The sequence below is a fragment of the Capra hircus genome, chromosome 19, assembly GCF_001704415.2.
Source record: "Capra hircus breed San Clemente chromosome 19, ASM170441v1, whole genome shotgun sequence".
NCBI lineage: Eukaryota > Metazoa > Chordata > Mammalia > Artiodactyla > Bovidae > Capra > Capra hircus.
The window spans coordinates 33,589,120-33,608,106 of record NC_030826.1 but is presented as its reverse complement, the minus strand read 5'-3'; the positions used below and the strand labels follow the sequence as shown (position 1 = coordinate 33,608,106).

The following is an 18,987-nucleotide window of genomic DNA, read 5'->3' as shown; positions in this document are numbered from 1 at the left end:
AAGCTGAGCACTCCAGGCCGAGGATAGAGCCAGGAGCAAAGCCCCTGAGTGGGGATGTGCTTCCCGTTCTGCGAGCAACGAGGCAAGCACTCCACTCAGTGGGAGGATCACTTGGAACAAGGCTGGAGAGGAGGCTGCAGGCAGGACACACGGGGCTGCTGAACACAGTGTGGGTTTTGGATTTTACTCTAAATGTCACAGGAAGCCGATGGAAAGCTTTGAGCAGGGAACAGGATCAGGGGTGTTGATGACTGACAGCTGGGTGGAGAAACGCTGCAGCAAAGTCAGAATTCAAATATGAAAAGAGAAACCACTCAACCTATGGCAGGCGGAGGGAATCTAAACAGTAAGACTACAGGACAGATGGGAAGCTGCTTAGAATACCCCTGGCTGGAAGGAACCGGGGGGCTGCACCAGCACCTGTGCCACCCGGACAGGCTGTCATTGTCACCCTGCGTCTACTAGACATAGCCCCCTTGGCCAAGGGAAGAACCATCCTTGCTCCACTTCCACCTCAGGAATGGCCGGCAACCACCACACTGCAGAACCCAGAAGCAGAAAGTTGCCTTCCTCCTCACCCTGCTCACTCTTGCTCATGCCTCCAGAGGCAGAACCCACTGGAAGCCAGCAGCCGTGGGAACCTGGCAAAGTACAGTTCCGACATGCTGGGAGTCTGTGGGGCAGGTTACATAAGGGCAACTGGAGGACAAAAAATGACAATTTCCCAAAGTCAGCAGCAGAAGCAGGGAACCCAGTGGGAGGTTCCATAAGGTGCAGGTAAGAATTATCATGGCTTCAACTAGGGCAGAAGTGCTCGGATCAACAAGCTAGGCCAAAGAATCAGGATAATCTAAGGAGTTTGGCCTGAATAAAAAGGATAAAGGAAGGATGGTACCCTTTACTGAGACTGGGGACACTGGAGGAGCTCTGCAGTGTATTTGGTAGATTGAAATAAATGAGCAATTCTATCCATGGTCACCTTTAACCTGCCTATTATGAACGCCAGTATGAAAGGGATGCAGCTGAACATGCCTATTGGAGTTCAAAGAAAAGGGTGGGACCAGATGGAATTGAAAACCTTCTCCAGCACTGTCCAGGAGATTAGATGAGGTCGTGACTGAGGAAAGAGAAGAGGCCCGGGGACTGAGTCCTCAGGCACCAGAACTTCAGGAGGCCTGGAAGAAGAGATCGGGCAAAGAAAGACCCAAAGGACTCTGTGAGGGAAAGAAAGGAAAACCAGAACACAAACAAGCAAAGCCAAACGCAAGCAGAACACAAACAGGCAAGCAAGCGAAGCCGGCCTCCAGGAGATGGCAGTGATCAGCTGCAGCTGAGTGTGGAGGCAAGTGATCAGTAAACAACCTCTCTCACAAGACTGCGTTGTTGTCACTCAGTTGCTAAGCCATGTCTGACTCTTTGCGACCCCATGGACTGCAGCACATCAGGCTTCTCTGTCCTTCACTATCCCCAGGAGTTTGCTCAGACTCATGTCCATTGAGACGGTGATGCCATTCAACCATCTCATTGTCTGTTGTCCCCTTCTCCTCCTGCCCTCAATCTTTCCCAGCATCGAGGTCTTTTCCAAGGAGTTTGCTCATAAAACTAGAAGAGAGTTGTTTTCTTTTCCTGGCCAAACCCGAGGGCTGTAGCCCAGGTGGGCAATACCCACATGGAGGAAAGCGCTGTGCAGAAGCTCGGTTTTCCGAACAGTTTTGTATATTGTCAGAAGAGCACACATCAAACAGGAGACGCGACAGGACCCTTGAAGGTTTCATGGGAGACCCCGGGGCCGGGAGGGAAGCGCACCTCTGGGGAAGCATCAGCGACGCATCCCGGGAAAGGGGTAGACTTCCCCATCCTGAGGCAGAGTCCTTCACTTCCGGATAACAGGTTCTCTCCCTGAGGAGTCAAAGCACAGGGAAATGATAAGCAATCACGTGACAAGCAGATTAAAGTCTCAGTGAAGTCAGGAAGAAGCCAGAAGGTTCCTCCAACCAGCACAGGTGAGGAGAGTGAGGTGAGCACCCACCGGCAGCGGGCTCTGTCACCGTGGGTGCAGGGGGAGCCGGAGCCCGGGCCCTCTAGGGGAAAGGGGTCAGGGGCTTGGGGAGGCGAAGGGGGACAGAGACTCAGGATGGGGGTGGGGGAGGGAGACAGGGACTCGGGGTGGAGAAGGGGGAGAGGGACAGGGACCTGGGGTGGGGAAGGGGGACAGAGACCTGGGGTGGGGGAGGGAGGGGACAGCAAACGGAGGGTGGAAGCGGCGGAGAGTGGCAGGTAAGGGAAGAAGAGATGCCGCAGGGTACTGACATGCATGACGAGTCCAAGAGACTCGGTGCCCGGAAGAAGCGGTGCGGGCGGCCAAGCGCCGCCTCCGGAGCCGCTTGGCGCGGGGCCAGGTCTGCGAGGTCTGAACCGCGCGCCCCAGGCGCAGGCGCAGCCGAGGTCCCCTCCAGCCCCAGCTCCCACGCGTCGTCCTCCCCGGCTCGCCCGCCGAAGGCTGGGGGCGGGGCCCGCACAGTGTCCGGCCTGCGGGGGTCACGTGGGCCGCGCCGACCAATCCGCGCGTGACTCGGGGCTGAGCACAGCTGGCTGGGCGTCGGCCGGGCAGTTGGCGTCGGCTGAGTCGGCGCGTCGGGCACTGAGGTGCGGCGGGGGCCGGGAGCCTTGGGCCCGGGACCGGGTGGAGGGCTGGGATGAGGCGGCCCCGCCCCGCGGCCCCGCGTTCTGCCCGCCCGCCGCCTACGGCGCCGGATCTCCCCTCTCCCCGCAGGACCGGCCATGGAGCGCGAGGTCCAGCGGGTTCGCGCGGCTTTCGGCTCCGGCCGCTCTCGCCCCTTGACGTTCCGGCGGCGGCAGCTCGAGGCCCTGCGCGCGATGGTGCAGGAGCGCGAAAAAGACATCCTGGCGGCCATCGGTGCGGACCTGAGCAAGGTGCGCCCGGACCTGACCCCACCCTTACCCCCTCTCCCGGGATTGGGTCATTCGAGCAATTTGCGGGCCGGATTACTGTCTTTCAACTTTGTGGCTGCTGGTTGCGCTCGGATTTTCCACCACGACTATAGGTTTCAGATCTGTGCACCCGCGAGTTACCCGGGACCTGTTAAAGGCAGACGATGCTTCCGTGGGTCGGGTGAGGTTTGGGGGCACTCTGAGAGCCCGAGTTTGTAACAAGCTCCCGGATGATACAACGCTGCCTTTTTCTGGAACCCTGCTTTCAGTAGCAAGGTTTTGGGCGAGCGTTTAGGGTTTAAATACAGTCCCCTGTGTTCTATAATACTGTTGTTACTATTCTTTTTTCTCTGGCTTTGCGAGGCTCCATCCCTCACTTACCCCTAAAGATTATTTTGAGGAGTAGAAACATAAGAAGTGTGGGCTTCCCTGGTGGCTCAGTGGTAAGGAATCCACCTGCAGTGCAGAAGATCAAGATCTGATCCCTGAGTTGGGAAGGTCCCCTGGAGAAGGAAATGGCAACCCACTCCAGGATTCTTACCTGGGAAATCCCATGGACCGTGGGGTCACCAGAGTCGGAAATGACTTAGTGACTGAACACCACCACCACCACCGGTAGTAACAACAGAACTATAACATTTACTTACGGTGGAGAAGCACTGTGTCACAGAAGGTGGATTTAAGTTGTCTGAAGCAAGATGTCTGAATCGTTCCCTCTATCAGCATTTCTGAGTGTGTATCTTAAGGGTTATGAAAGAAGTACAGGGCTTCCTTTGTGGCTCAGCTGGTAAAGAATCCACCTGCAGTGTGGGAGACCCGTGTTCGATTCCTGGGTTGGGAAGATCCCCTGGAGAAGGGAAAGGCTAGCCACTCCAGTATTCTGGCCTAGAGAATTCTATGGACGATATAGTCCATGGGGTCGCAAAGAGTCAGACATGACTTTAAAAAAAAAATGAAAGAAGTACAGTAAATTCCTTGCCCTTGAGGGTGTTAAATTTGGTCCAGAAACAAAACATGCCCAAAGTGAAACTACAGTTGTAAGTGAAGTGAAGTGAATTCGCTCAGTCATGTCTGACTCTTTGCGACCCCATGGACGGTAGACTACCAGGCTCCTCCATCCGAGGGATTCTCCAGGCCAGAGTACTGGAGTGGGTTGCCATTTCCTTCTCCAGGAGATCTTCTCAACCCAGGGATCAAACCTGGGTCTCCTGCATTGCAGGCAGATGCTTTACCATCTGAGCCACCAGGGAAGACTGGTATAAGGCAGTGTATTATGGGTGAAATATTAAGATATGGATGAAAGCATAATTACTGTGGCTTGTGAAGTGAGATTAGGGCACACCATTATTAATTAAGGACCATTTAAGCCTGGGTTTAAATGTCTTGGATCGGTAAAGAAGGATTTAGAGAGACTGACTATATTAGGGAGTTAATGAGTGCATACTATGGGCTTTAGGTGGCACTAGTGGTAAAGAACCTGCCTGCCGATGCAGCTGACATAAGAGAGGCAAGTTCTATCCCTGGGTCAGGAAGATTCCCCTGGAGCAGGGCATGGCAACCCACTCCAGTGTTCTTGCCTGGAGAATCCCATGGATAGAGGAACCTGGACGACTGCAGAGTCAGAGACAACTGAAGTGACTTAGCAGGCATGCACTGTGGGCTTGAAGGGCGCAGAGAAATCTACACAGCAAACAAGCCCGTCTGACAGGTGTGCCTAGCCCAGCACTTTGGTTTCTTTGTACATTGCTGTATGGTTTGTGGGATCTTAGTTCCTGGGCCAGGGATCGAACCCATGCCCTCTGCAGTGGAAGAGCAGAGTCCTAACCACTGGACCACCAGGGGATTGATTCCCTTGCCTGAGTATGTCAGACCCATGAAAGTTAACTGTATCCTCTTGTGACAGAGCGAATTCAACGCATACAGTCAAGAAGTCATTTCTGTGCTTGGAGAAATTGATCTCGTGCTGGAGAAGCTTCCGGAATGGGCTGCTGCTAAACCAGCTCAGAGGAACCTGCTCACCATGCTGGACGAGGCCTACATCCAGCCAGAGCCCCTGGGGGTCGTCCTGATTATTGGAGCTTGGAACTACCCCTTTGTCCTCACCATCCAGCCCCTGATAGGAGCCATCGCTGCAGGTCTGGGGTCAGCTTGTGTCCTCGTGCCATTGTTGCACGTTAAGGAGGGTGCCTAGTTAAATGCATTTGCTGTGTTGGCTTGCCTTAGTGTAAGCCAGCAGTATATCGAAAAGTCATAGCATTATTCTTGTTTAGTGGGCTTCAGAGGTTTGTGTGGCCACTGCTTTCTGGAGCCCTGGAGAGGGAACCCATGAGGGTGGAGAGGCACATGTGAGTCCACAGACTAGGTCAAGAGTCAGACATCCATGTTCCCAGGTGGTTTCAGTCACCACCTCTGGCTTTGGATGAATCAGTTGGATTCTGTCTGACTAGATTCTGCATTCAGATAAGGGCTGTGGGAGTCATGCTCCGTGGCCCACAGCAAGTGTGAAGGGATTAATTTCTCAGTTCTCCAGGATCCAGATCAACAGCTTCATGATGACAAGGCTCATATTTGTGTAGTAATCCCAGGGCAAACAGGAAAACCCAAGAGTGGGAGTGAGAGCAATGTGGGAATGCTGGAGGCCACGTAGGGAGGCTGATGGGACCTGGAGGGTGAGAATGGAGGCGTCAGCCTATAGGAAGGAGGCAGTGGGGTGACTCGGGCCCGCGGTGAACAAGGCCGAGCACAGACGTGGAGTGACGCTTAGCCTATGCTCCGCACGTTAGCGCCATCTGGGCGGCTGTTAGTCACTCAGGTACTCGACAGTGCTGTCCTGCTTTCTGCTCTGTTTAGGAAATGCTGTGATTATCAAGCCTTCCGAAGTAAGTGAGAATACAGCCAAGCTCTTGGCTAAGCTCCTCCCTCAGTACTTGGACCAGGTAAGAGTGCCCCTCCTTGGCATGCATGTCTGTCTGTTGGTCGTGGGGAACAGGTACCCGCTCTTCCCGCTGCCATTGTATGGTGGTCGGGCCTCCATGCCCCATTTCCCTAAGCCTCCTGCAACTGGCCTGACAAGAGAAGTGAAGTCCAAGACAAACTGGAATTGTTCAGCTGCTGTGGTCACAGTCTGTTCAGGCCCTTGGCCTTATCAGCACCTCTGCTGCTCAGAGAGCGTCCCCTGCTGTGTGGTGTTCTGAGTTGACCCATTGTTGGATCTGCCGCAATCTTAGGTGTATTCACATAGTGGGTTGTTTGACGAGGGACTGGAGCTGAGCCAGGTGCTCCTAGCGAGGTTCAGTTGTGTGAGAGTGTGTCCAGGCTTAAATGGACAAGTTTGTGGCCTGAAAACCACAGAAAGAAACGGCCTGCTGACCCGGAGCTGGCCCCTCACTCTGGGTTAAAGTCCTGGCAGTGAAGAGTGTCAGAAGCTGTGTAGAAAAAACGATCAGGGGTCTGGTGCAAGGCAGAGAATGTTGTGATGCCGTTTAGCTCTGTGGGGAGGGGGTCCTCAGGGACTCTCAGGGAGGCAGATATGAGGCCCCCAGCCAGCAGGCATAGGAGCTGGTGGCAATGGGGTAGGGAGCAGCAGGCCCGACCTTGGGGGCCCTCACTGGGTTTCACACATGTTCAGACTCAGATGTCCCTTGGTCTCCCCGTGGCCTAAGCCCTGCACTGAGCTGAGTTCAGGAAGGACGTCCAGGTGGACGCGCCCAGGGCCTGTCCTGTGCTCACCCACAGCAGCTGCGTCCCTGCCACCCTCCCTTCGCCCTGCCCCCGGCTCTGCATGTCCTGGGTGGGATCCCTCTTCTCCTTTGTGGCCTTGTGAGGCTGAGGTGGAAATGCTGGTCTCTCTGGCCAGTTCTGCCACAGGTCGAGATTCTTAGGTGCCATTGGACTCCCCCACCCATCCTCACCAGGGCCGGTCTCTACCTTTTCCTGGTTTTACGGACAGTTAGGTGTTTACACTGGACGACAGGATGAAGTCAGTGATATTCGCGTCTGTCTCTTTCCTTCAGGATCTGTACGCCGTCGTCAATGGTGGTGTTGAGGAGACCACGGAGCTTCTGAAGCAGCGATTTGACCACATTCTCTACACGGGAAACACCACTGTTGGAAAAATCGTCATGCAGGCTGCTGCCAAGCATCTGACCCCTGTGACCCTTGAACTGGGAGGAAAGAGCCCATGCTTCGTGGACCGAGACTGTGACTTGGATGTCGCCTGCCGGTGAGACTGGCTCTCTGGTTTCCTGGATTTTCCCAGCTCAGCCGAGAGCCTGCTGGCGTGTCCCCTGTGCCTCCTGGCTCCAAGAGACCTTGATGAGTCTTGGGGGTTGATGTCCTCCTGGGTGGGGGCCAGGCGGTAGAGTGGAACTTTCACACAGTCCCTCTTAGTGCCATGGCCAGAAGTTGTGAATACAAAGCCTTGACATCACACGGCCGTCCTTAGGAATGAAAAACAAGGTCTCTCTGTTCTCAAGATAATAGATCAGGCAGGAAATCTTTCTGTCCCACTGGTAGCTGATCCAGAAAGTACAGTAGATAATCCAAAGTCTTTAGACTCCCTATGCTGACCTCCTAAGTTCGTTTATTGATAACCGATACTGATCTTCTAACTAAGAGCATCTTGCATCTGAGAACTAGAAAGTGAAAGGTTTGGAGGTGTCTGTGCTGAATCAGTTTGGCTCACAGCAAGTGCTCAGACTCACAGTTGACAGTGCTAGAGCGGCATGGCTCCCTCCCCTCAGAGAGGCGGTGGAGAGGGGGTGGGGGCATTGGGTGGGGTCGGGTGGGCTCTGTAGGTGTCTGTCTGCCTGAACAGGAGACCCCAGTGCGTGGATTTCTGTCAGAGCTCAGGCACAGCTTCCCAGAGCCAGGGGACCCCGTCCTCCCAGACGTCCTCCTAGCCGGAGCTGGAGGAGGGAGGGGGTGTCAGGAAACTGCACTCTGTCCTTTCCTGCTGCAGGCAGGGCCGTCTCTGCATTTAAAGCACTGTTGTTGATGAGTAGGCACAAAGCTTTCCCTGCTTCTTAGAATATTCTGCATCAACTGAAAGTGCTACAGAGATGAGTCATTAAAACATTGTTCAGTCAAGATTCATGAGTGCGTTTGTGAGCATTGTTAGTAAACAGCACAGCGTGGGTGGCAGGTGCGGGGACTGAATGCAGCTGCTGGTGCTTTTCCCAGACGCATCGCCTGGGGCAAGTTCATGAACTGCGGTCAGACCTGCATTGCCCCCGACTACGTGCTCTGTGAGCCGTCCCTCCAGGACCAGATCGTGCAGAAGGTGCAGGAGGCCGTGAAGGTGCGTGTTTACCACCTGTGGTTGCACTGGCTGCCTAAGGGTGCAGGGTGAAGTTGGCTGATTGTGGGCAGCAGCTCCCCATCCCCTCCCCTCTTGAACATTTCAGTAGCAGCTCTGACTGAACTTCCTGGCTAATGAGAAAACATTTTTGGAGAACGTTTGCTGAAAGCAAGGTGAGGCTGGTGGTATGCACACCAGAAACCATCCAGCTGATTTGTTGATGATAACTCCTTAGGTGCAGCACAGGCTTTAGAACAAACAGTTCAGCTGTGATTCTGTGGTCTGGGGAGAAGACCGTCAGGCTTCTGCAGCGCAGTCGAGGACCCCTGACGTGTGGCCACTGCCCGTCAAGGTCATCTGATCTTCAGTGTGTAGGCGGTTTAGCAAAGCCAGCTATTTCGAGGAGTGAGTGAATTAACTACGCTTAATGCAGCCCTCAATCTTTGAGGGTGTTTCAAGTGTCAGTCTAGGGCTGGGATCAAGGAAGGCCCCAGGTGAGCCAGGAGAAAGGAGGAACTCAGACTGGAGGAAGGAGTGATGGCACTGGGTCATGGGCCTCCCGGGTGAAGAAGTTGCTGGAACAACCATGGTTCACTCCCTGGGTGCTGACTGAGTCCTGAGAGGTGGCTCATGGACAATCAGGAGAGACAGTGTGAGCAGTAAGGGGCCGAGGGTCTTGATGTGGATGTAGTGGTGGGACTGTGGCGGGCCTGGACAAAGACAGCATGAGAGGGGCCTTGGCCAGACTCCAGGGAGACACTGCGGCTGGAGAAGTTGTGCTGGGGGTGCGTGGTGACAAGCCAGGTTTCCTGGGAGTGACAGTCCCTATCTTCCTGGAGGCGTTTCTCCTCTCACCGCCCTGCTTGTCACCCGAGAGTCACTAGGCGTGATTTAGGAGAAGTTTCCTGTCCTCCCATCTGCAGGAGGTCTGGTGTCTCCAGGTGACACTCAGGTGCAGCCGGCACCAACAGCCACTCCAGTGGCCCCAGTGCGGGGACCTGAGACCCTGTGTTTCCACAGGCTGCCCGGGATGCTCTTACCAGCCAGCTCAAGGTTGATGGGGGGAGTGGACAGTGGTCAGGGGAGATGGAGCGTGCCTATGGGGCCGACTGTGAGCCATTGAGATTGGTTTACCCAGACTGTGCTTTGATCTTCTGAGTTGTTTCCCAACTGTTTGTGGCTGGTGGAGGTTCCAGGCCAGGAGGAAGCAGCACAAAGCGCGGCAGACTCTTTTCTGCGAAGGGCTGCGCAGGCCGTGCTCCAGGCTCTGCAGGCCACCACTCAGCTCCTCGAGGGAGCGGAGCAGCCAGAGTCGACAGGGAAGCACGTGGGGCCCCGATACGGGGTACGACTTGCAGTACCCACTCTGCGTCCACCCCAGGAAGGACCCACGCTAACCCCAGAAACTGGGAAATGGGAGACGTGTGTGTGTGTAAACTCCTGCCCTCAGCCTCTCAGGGAGCTTAACCTCACTACTGTCGAAGTCCTCGGGGGCTGGGGGGGGGGGGGGCGGGGCGTGGGATTCTGTGAGGGTTTAAAGCCAGATCTGGGGACATAAGTGAATTTTATAATTATTAAATTAAAATGTGGGTCTTTGGTGATGACTAGATACTGTTGTTTGACTCAGGAATTTTATGGAGAAAATGTAAAAGAATCTCCCGACTACGAGAGGATCGTCAATCTTCGTCATTTTAAGAGGATACAGAGTCTGCTGGAAGGACAGAAGATAGCTTTTGGTGGGGAGATGGATGAGGCCACACGCTACATAGGTAAGGGGACCCACCTGGTCTGTGTCCTCAGAGTCCACGTCGTTTCTTCCTGTGTCATCCCATGTGCCCAGGGCAGACAGAGCCTGAGCCAAGGCCCAGGGGATGCTACCACTTTATGACATTCTCTAACCTCACTCAGTTGTAGTCAAGGTCAGAGAGATCAGGGCAGGAATGCACTTGAGTTAAGAAGTGGTGCTGGTCTGGTCCTTGGAGGGACTAGACCGTCTGTGCTCCCAAGAAGGCCTGTCCAGGGAAGGACGCAGGTGTGCAGTGCTGAACACGGTTAGGTAAACACAGGATTTACTCCAGCCTGCCTACCCCCTTGCTGGCACAAGGATCCCTGATGCACACGCCTGGAGACATGGAGTATTTGCACGGTTCATGCATGCACTTGGGGCTTATTTCATGAGGTGACACTTGGCTGGGCGGGGGAGCCCTGAGCGCAGCGTGCAGTGAGAGTTGGATGTTTTTGGCTCAGCTGCAGCCTTTCCATCTTTGATTTTCTGTTTCAGCCCCAACAGTACTCACTGATGTGGATCCTGACACCAAGGTGATGCAGGAAGAAATTTTTGGACCAATTCTTCCAATAGTGCCTGTGAAGAATGCAGATGAAGCCATACAGTTCATAAATGAACGCGAAAAGCCCCTAGCTTTCTATGTGTTTTCTCACAACAGTAAGGTAATCTTCACAGCACATGCGTGCTGTCGTGAGCCGCGCTCTTGAACCTTCTCTGCTCTAAAGCAGACTGGGATTATTACGCCTGAGTCCCCAGGGAGGCTGTTCTCACAGCTGGCCGTCTCTTTCTTAGGTAATGAGGCCCTGGGGTTATCACTGTGACCTTCCCCTCACTCCCTGGGGTCAGAGCTCCATCTTCGGAGTGACTGTCACAAGTCTGTTGACTCACAAACACCTACCGTCTAATTGGGAGACTTCCGGGCGCCAGTGTTAGCAGCTCTCCCGCTGTTAACCCTGGGTGCCCGAGGACCCCGAGGACCCCGAGGCCATGCAGGCGGGGCTGTGGAGCGGACTGGGGCAGGTCTCTGGCACTCCCAAGGGAGCCACTTGGAAACCATGGACTTGGGTTTTTCCAGTGATGCAACCTTGTGGTTGGAGCGGTTTCACAGTCCTAGTCAGGCTGGCCACCCACACCTTGTCACCCCAGGCCTGGCAGCCCCGCCACCACTCTCAAGCCTGTCCATCCACACCTCCAAGGTGACTGGCTGCTGAGGAACAGTAGCCTCAAGGTGGGCCAGTAGGCCAGGAGACTCTGAGGAAAAGTGAAAACTCGGAGGAGAATGTGCAGCCAGGCCAAGCTGAGAAGTCCCCAGAGCAGGTGTACCCTGTGGAGCCTCTGCCCAGCCGTGCAGGTGGTCATGGGGCCACTTCCAGAGCTGGCCAAGCTGTCGAGGGGCTGATCTCTGTCCACCATCTAGGGAGACTGAGCGTGCAGGGCTCAGTGAGGATCAGGTTAGCAAAACACAACGGTCTACAGCTGAAATGATCACAGGCAGTGGAGGACAGAGCGGAAGCTGAGGTCTGTGGCGTGGGTGGAGGGTGGCAGGTCAGGCTCTGTCCCGTGGTCAATGATGACCTTCGGTACGGAGGACTGGGCTGGTCGGCACCAGGGAGGCAACGTTTACCAGTCAAGCGTCACTGCCCATTTGGGTCCTAGGTGAGCCAACCAGCAGTCTCCTTCAAAAGTAGGACATTTGAATGTTTTTTGCGTCTCATAGAAATGAAATATCTGTAAATCACAGGCTGTAAAGTAGACCAGAAAGAAGAAACAGTAACAATTCTTAAGACCTGGAATAGATCCTGAATGGTCCCTAATAAGAGAGGCCCTGGCTGTGGGCTCGGGGGTCGAACGCTGGTTTGACGGGTGTTCAACCACCTCTGCGTTGCTTCCCCGGAGGACTCAATGTGCAGCTGAGAGCTGACCTATACCATGCTCGCTCATGGGGTCTGACCTCAAGGAGGACGTGTGTCCTGGGCCAGCCGCAGCTGACCCGGGGCCTCTGCTCTTCCCCTCAGCTCATCAAGCGGATGATCGACGGGACGTCCAGCGGCGGTGTCACAGGCAATGACGTCATCATGCACTTCATGCTCAGCTCTCTGCCCTTCGGAGGCGTGGGTGAGGCCCCTCCCAGCTGCTGCCCAGAGTCTCCTTCTGGCCCGTCCCCACCCTCCACCCTCAGGGGTGCTTCCCAGTCTGTAATGGTTTACAGTTTGCTGCTTCCCTGGTTTGCGGTTCTTCATCAGATGCAGGGCATGTCTTGGGCCAAGAATCAGGTCTCAGATGAACTTTATGAACTTTATGAACTTTTTTTAATCAGGTCTCATCCTTTATGAATGAGGTGGTGAGGGACAGGCCATGGGCAGGCGAGGGATGGGCCCGTGGACAGGCGGGGGATGGGGCCATGGGCAGGGCAGACAGCAGCCGAGGACCTGGATGTCCGTTTGCATTTTTAGGGAAAAGGCACAAAAACAGAATACTATGGAAAGTTGTGAGGGAAAATGCAATGACCTCCCAGACATAAACACTTAATATTTTGTAATTTAGACTTTTTCTTTAAAAGGCACACCTTTTGATAAATCTCACAGAATCCCCCTGCAGCTTCAGCTTCACCCAAATCATGCCCTGGGCCCTGGTTACCCTAGCCACACACGTGTCTGCCTGGCTTACGTGACAGAGCAGACAAATGAGCACAGGCCCGGAGCACAGGTCTGAGAGGGCAGAAGTGTCCACCAGCTTGTTAGCACCACCCCATGACCTCCCGAGAGCCTGGAGGAAGCGTAGCTCAGCCCCGGGCTCCCAGAGTCAGACCCTCAGGGCCACACGAAGGCCCTACCTGCCCTGTTCCCTCTTGGAACCAGGGTTGTGGTAGAGTGAGCCTGTCCCAGGAGCACCCTGAGCATGTCCTGGGCCGGGTCCACTGTGCAGGGGCCACTGGGAGGACCTGGAGCAAGGCGCTCCCCCCATGCCGATGGGCAGGGGGCCCAGGACCTCCTGGAACAAGGCCCCCTTCCTGCCAGGCTGGTGGGCAGGGGTCCTGCCTGTGCGCAGGAGGAGCTCCATTACCTACAGCGGCTTGTCTCATCTGCCCTTGACTTCAGGGTCCAGCGGGATGGGAGCGTATCACGGAAAACACAGTTTCGATACTTTTTCCCATCAACGTCCCTGTTTATTAAAAACTCTCAAGCGGGAAGGCGCGAACCAACTCCGGTACCCTCCCAACAGCCAGTCGAAGGTGAACTGGGCGAAATTTTTCTTGTTGAAGCGGTTCAACAAAGGGAAACTCGGCCTCCTGCTGCTCACTCTCCTGGGCATCCTGGCCGCCGTGCTTATCAAGGTGGGTCCCCAATGGCTGCCTGGGGAGGCTCTGTCTTGGGAGCGCCTCCGATCTTATTAAATCAGTGCTGTCTCATCCTGTTAACATTCAGCCTAAAACTAAGGGCTAGGGAGCTATGGCTTGCAGGCAGCCCCTGATTCTCTGAGCATCTCTGGCTGCTTCTGGGCTCCAGCAGCAGAGACTGTCCAGTCCACAAGCCTGTCCTCACAGGAGCCATGCGCTGCCTCTGGTCTGAGGTTAAAGCCCTGGAGAGCTCGCTTGCAGAAGCTGAGCTGCCTAACCCTTGATCCTCTCACTGTTGGTGCCTTGGGGCCAGCTGGTTCCTGGATGTGCATGGACCTGGCGCGTGGAGGTGGAGGACAGTCCTCTGGTGACAGGCTGCTGGTGGAGGCAGCTTGGCCGTGAGGCTGACCGCAGCGTGTCTCTGGTGATTGGTCATCGCAGACGTGGACGTGCTAGGAGAGCCAGTGCCAGGCAGCTTCCCAGGGCAAAGCCAGATTTAACGGGAACAGCTGCGTTCGTGTCTGTGTTTGGTTTAAGTGTTGAGAGGGTGTTGGTAGAGCTGGAGACACCAGCCGCATCTGAATTCATTTGGGTTTCCTCAGAGGTACCAGGCTGTGCTGAGGACAAAGGCCCTGTTGCTTTTTCTGGCAATTCACAGACGTGCCATCCCGTGAGCCAGTCTCAGAACCCACTCTGTGTTGAGAGGAGGTAGGGCCGTCTCTTCCTTTCTGTAACTCGGGCGAGCGTGGGGTGTATGCTCTTCCGATCACGTGTTTTTCTACACTCAGAGGCTCATGTGTTACCAGAAAAAGAATGTGCAATTTATTTGTCTCCAGGCACTTTGGACTTTAGCCTGGAGCAGCAGAGTGTTAAACCTGACAGCCACGGTTCAGTCCAGGGCCGGACTCTAGAGGGTCAGGACAAAGCAACCATCACTCCCAGAAAGCCACAGCCATGTGCGCTCAGCTGCCCCAAGGATGTGCCCGTGGAGCCACTCAGACCTAGCTTCAGAGTCTGAGCAGCATCTCGTAAAAAGCTCAGAGTCACTTTTTGTTTCGTTTTTGAGTTGTCTTTCTTTAAGTTTAACTTCAGCACTTATGTGGCAGACCTGGTGAATGAGAGCTTGCTGTGGGCCGCCGTGCTGCTCTTCTGCCCCTTGCTGAGGCCGGTGGCCCTGTTTGGTCTCCGGTCCCTGTCTGCCTGTCCTCTCCCAAGTCGTGGGTCCCCAGCCTGACCAGTACCTCCTTGGCTGCGATGGAGTCGCTCAGCCTGGTGGAGAATCCGGAGGTGCAGGCAAACTGATCCCTACAGGCATGCCCCCTCTTAGGGAGCAGTGCCCCCTGCCAGATGGGTGGGCAGTGCCGCACAAAGTTCCCAAAAGGGTTTGGCAGGCAAGCCTTTGTCTGGTAGGCTCTAGAGATGCAGCAATGTTGTAAAAATGTCTATTTAGCTGGGCCTGGAGATTGATTTAATTATGGCTTTGGGTGAGGCCTCTTCTGAGCCCGCAGGGTACGGGCAGCCCCGCCTCTTGCTGTCCTCACTGGGAACCGAGGTGTTCCAATTGTTTTGGATCCTGTGTGAGACTGGGTAAAGATTTGGGGGCTCTTCTCTCTTTGCTGCTTCTCTACGCTTATACCCTCCTTTTATAAAATCATCTTATTTTCAGCAAAGGATTCTGTGCCTAAATTGGCCATTTTCTTGAGGAATATTTGTTGGTGATCACTGCAAACATTTTTCTGAAATTGCTTTTTTGCACTTCGTAGCTCTGATTGATTCTAATAATTCAGTTTACTAGGATTAGAATGCATTTGGAGCATTTTAAAATGGGAAACTGAAAGCCACAGTTATTAGTCTAAGGGGAGCACATTAGAATCTCAGGGTGGGGGCATTTTCCACATCCTTTTTACATAGGGTTCCAGTAAAGGTTAGCCTAAGCTACGGAAAGCATTGCTGGGGTTTTTAAAAGCTGAGGCAAATAAAAGGTTAAAATCAACTGATGTCATCAGGATCTTGAGGATTAAATACATCGTTTGAACTCTGTGGCTGTGCTTCTTTAAGCCTCAGTGGGTGTTGATGAAATTAATTACTCTCTGGAATTTGAGAAGCAGAATTGCTCACCAGTTTTCAGAGTTCACGTGGACAGTCCACTTCCTTCTTACAACTTATGTCTTTGCTCGTTGTTGTGTCTCCTCCATGTCGTGTCTCCTCCATGTCGGACAGAGTACTGCCTCCAATACCACCATCCTGTTGTCGTTTGGGAGGGAGAGCATGACCTCTCGTCCTTAGGCACCTGTGGGCCCTGCTGTCACTGGAGGAGAGACTTCCAGGATGGGAGGTGCTGGTCAGGGTTCTGACCCTGGGCCCATGTTGCAGGGCTGAGGGGTCATAAACTGGCTGTAACCTGGATCCCTTCTCCCCACCACAGGGCGGATACTACTGATGGACCCTAGCCACCTCCTCATCGTCTCTGCTGAATTATTATTCTGCTCAGTGGCTAACCAACCAATCATTTTTAAATTGTACCAGAACTTTTTAAGAAGATATGCAAACGCACCATCCTCGCCATTCACCATTAATAAAACTCACTGCTTCAGCCAAAGTCCCCCACTTACCTCCCCACCCCGGCCCCCTAGGACTGAGCACGCTCACTTGGAGAACTTGCATCCCTAGAGCTCTGGGCAGGGACAGGGAGCGCACTGGGTGAGCCCACATTCCCAGACCTGCTCAGTGACTCTTTACCAGGGACATGGGGCTTGCCACCCCCACCCCCACCTTCAGGCAGCACTCCCTGAAGCCTTCCAGAGACTGCCCTGCACATGTTTCCAGGTCTCAGTCTAGAGAGGTGAGGCGAGATCTCCCAGAGTCCTCAGGGTTCAGGGCACTAGAACTGGGTTGGGGGGGGGCCCTGTCCCTGATCCTGGGACCAGAAGACAGCTCCAGGAGGCAGCCCTCCTTTCTCACCACTCTCTGTCCTGTCCTGAGCTCGGCTTGTGACGGTCCGTTGTGATGTCCACACATGGTAAATCCTCGGGCTCCTGGAAGGCAACTGCCAGTTTGGTGCAAGAATCATCTGTCATTCGTAGACTTTGTGCGTCTTACAAAGTCACTGGCCTGTTTCACTGCTATCGTCATGGTACTAAGACGATACCCACCCTTGATCAGAGGCTGCACATGGCAAGTCAGTGGCTCTTGAGGGACAAATCTTCGTTTCCTGCTTCTGTACCACAAGGCGAGTAAGCATCCCCTTGGCCTCCCTTGTGGCTCAGCTGGTAAAGAATCCGCCTGCAATGTGGGAGACCTGGGTTGGGAAGATCCCCTGGAGAAGGGAATGGCTACCCACTCCAGTATTCTGGCCTGGAGAATTCCATGGTCTCTGTAGTCCATGGGGTCACAAAGAGTCGGACACAACTGATCGACTTTCACTTTTGGAAACCTGAGAGGGGCATTGCTGAACGGATTCTGTCCAGAACGTAACGTGGGGAGCAGTTTCTGTCCTGGACAAGAGGTCTTGGGCGTTCACAACTTACAGCCTGAGCCCCAGGGGCTGGTGAGGGGCATCTGGAAGAGGGCTCTCCATGACCAGGACAGCAGCCAGCCCACTGAAGGGGACCTCCCAAGCACAGTTGGGACCAGACCCAGCACTTCAGCCAAACAGTCTCAAGAAGAGCCCTGGGGGTCCTCCCTGCCCCTACACTCAATGAGAGAATGTACCTCACCTCACAGCACGTGATCCACCATTGAATGAACCTGCTTTGGCTGACTGCAGAGCGTTACGCCTTCATTACAGAACACAGGGATCAACAACCAATCACTAGGCTGGCTTAGGACATACCTGCTTACACTGGGGCTTTATCAGAATAATCAGCCATAAAATATCTCAGACAATGGAGTTTTCATTTGGTATATTGTGCATTTTACTTTCTAATTAAAATTATTTGCTTGTCTACTGGCATATTCTGCTTCAAAGTAGACACATTATATTTGATGAAATTGGCATGAATTTTAATAATGTTAGTTTTCAGATAGGCCCTGAAGACAATTGTTTAAACATAAATTTTCTCCAACTAGAAATCCACTTTTTGCCTTTATCAAAGGTAGTGTTGATCCACTTAAATTCTTTCTCAATTTCTCAGCCTAGATTTCTCAAGTTTTACTTTGCCACTTGTGTGTTGTTTTTAAAAACCACCTATGTATAGTAAATAGGTTTCTTTCTAACTATTCTTTACCCATTGCTGACCTAAAACAAGTGTAACATTTCTGTAAGCACATTCAGGAGACCCCAGTCCCCTAAGCCTCTGCACAGAAACTGGCTCTGCGTCGGTTCCGCCTAGCAGGGGCTCGTGCAGATGCGCTGTTTCCCAGACTTGCGCTTGCAGTCCTCTCTCCTCAGTGCCTTGCAGTCTGATGGCTCAGGTGGTAAAGAAATCTGCCTGCAATGCAGGAGACTCCAGTTTGATCCCTGGGTTGGGAAGATCCCCTAGAGGAGGGTATGGCAACCCACTCCAGGATTCTTGCCTGGAAAATCCCATGGACAGAGGAGCCTGGCGGGCTCTGGTCCATGGGATTGCAGAGTCAGACACTTAGCACTTAACACCTTCCTTTCACTTACGCAACCCTAGGACACACGGCACGGCCTTTCTGTTCCATACCTGTTCATTCTGTCTGGGTGCAGAAGCTCACTGAGTCTTCAGGTCACTGGCTCCTACCTTTCTATGGAGTCAAACGTTTGCACTCTGCATCCTTTTTCCCTAGTGACCTTGATTAGTGCATCCACTGTGTCTGTGGATTTAACAACCCCCATTAAAGGGACTGATGAAGGCCAGGCTGAGCCCCCAGAGCCCCATGTGCAGCCTGGAGCCCGAACATGTCCCCAGTCCCAGGCCTCAAAGCACCCTGGGACTGGGTTAGCCCCCAATTCTGTCCTGAGCCTCCCTGGCCCAGCGACCTAGGCCTCACTGTCTGTCGAAGTGTTAGCCGTGTCCGACTCTCTGCGACCCCAGGGACTGTAACCCACCAGTCTCCTGTGTCCATGGAATGCTCCAGAGAAGAACACTGGAGTGGGTTGCCATTTCCTTCTCCGGGGGATCTTTCCACCTCAGGGATCGAACCCAGGCCTCCTGCATTGTAAGCAGACTTTACTGACTGCCCTTGGTTATATCCTGACGCTACTACAAGAAAGGCATTTCTCAAGTGAAAATGCTGATGCCCTGAGAGGACTGGGGGAAAGGTGACCAGCTTCCTGGACCTGCAGGAGGCTCCAGAGCAGGAAGCAGACGGGTCTCAGCAAGGTGGACGATGTGCGCAGGGCCCACTGCGCCCCCCCTTCCAGAGCTTCACAAAGGCTTTGTGAACAGACCTAGGCGGCAGACTCTGCCTACTTTTCAATGTGACAGTGGCGTTTTCTATTTTGTTTTGATCTGAAATCTCCAACCTGAAGCCGTTTATTGAATAACGGGTCCAGCCCCAGGAATCTCATCTTCTGGTCGGCTGAGCACTGATCAAGAGCAGTCCAGGTGAGAGGAGGCAATTTAACCGCTACTCAGACCCGCCATGTGACATGCAGCACCGGCTGAAAATCTGTTTATTTTCTGGCCACACTGCGCAGCATGTGGG

At 53.9% G+C, this 18,987-nt stretch overlaps 1 protein-coding gene and 1 long non-coding RNA gene across 6 annotated transcripts in view; one reads left to right on the top strand and one right to left on the bottom strand.

The window, feature by feature from the left end:
• Positions 1-2,783, bottom strand: part of LOC102189342 — a 28,434-nt gene extending 25,651 nt beyond the window's left edge. Inside the window, exons 1-2 of the long non-coding RNA XR_001919650.1 lie at positions 2,311-2,783; positions 1,807-1,899 (exon numbers count right to left, since the gene is read on the bottom strand). This is a non-coding gene — a long non-coding RNA (uncharacterized LOC102189342). The remainder of the gene's footprint in view (positions 1-1,806; positions 1,900-2,310) is intronic.
• ALDH3A2 (aldehyde dehydrogenase 3 family member A2) lies at positions 1,891-17,326 on the top strand. Of its 5 annotated transcripts, none has more exons than XM_018064737.1 (12): positions 1,891-2,003; positions 2,774-2,934; positions 4,856-5,087; positions 5,803-5,888; positions 6,966-7,174; positions 8,134-8,251; positions 9,879-10,020; positions 10,533-10,699; positions 12,053-12,152; positions 13,136-13,371; positions 13,977-14,082; positions 14,211-15,414. In XM_018064737.1, the coding sequence occupies exons 2-11, from the start codon at positions 2,782-2,784 to the stop codon at positions 14,046-14,048; spliced, it is 1,515 nt and encodes a 504-aa protein (XP_017920226.1). In that variant the 5' UTR covers positions 1,891-2,003; positions 2,774-2,781; the 3' UTR covers positions 14,049-14,082; positions 14,211-15,414. The 5 variants fall into 5 exon arrangements, with proteins under 5 accessions (XP_017920226.1, XP_017920227.1, XP_017920225.1 ...); XM_018064738.1 differs by having other exon boundaries at positions 1,980-2,017; XM_018064736.1 differs by lacking the exons at positions 1,891-2,003; positions 14,211-15,414 and adding exons at positions 2,570-2,646; positions 15,800-17,326.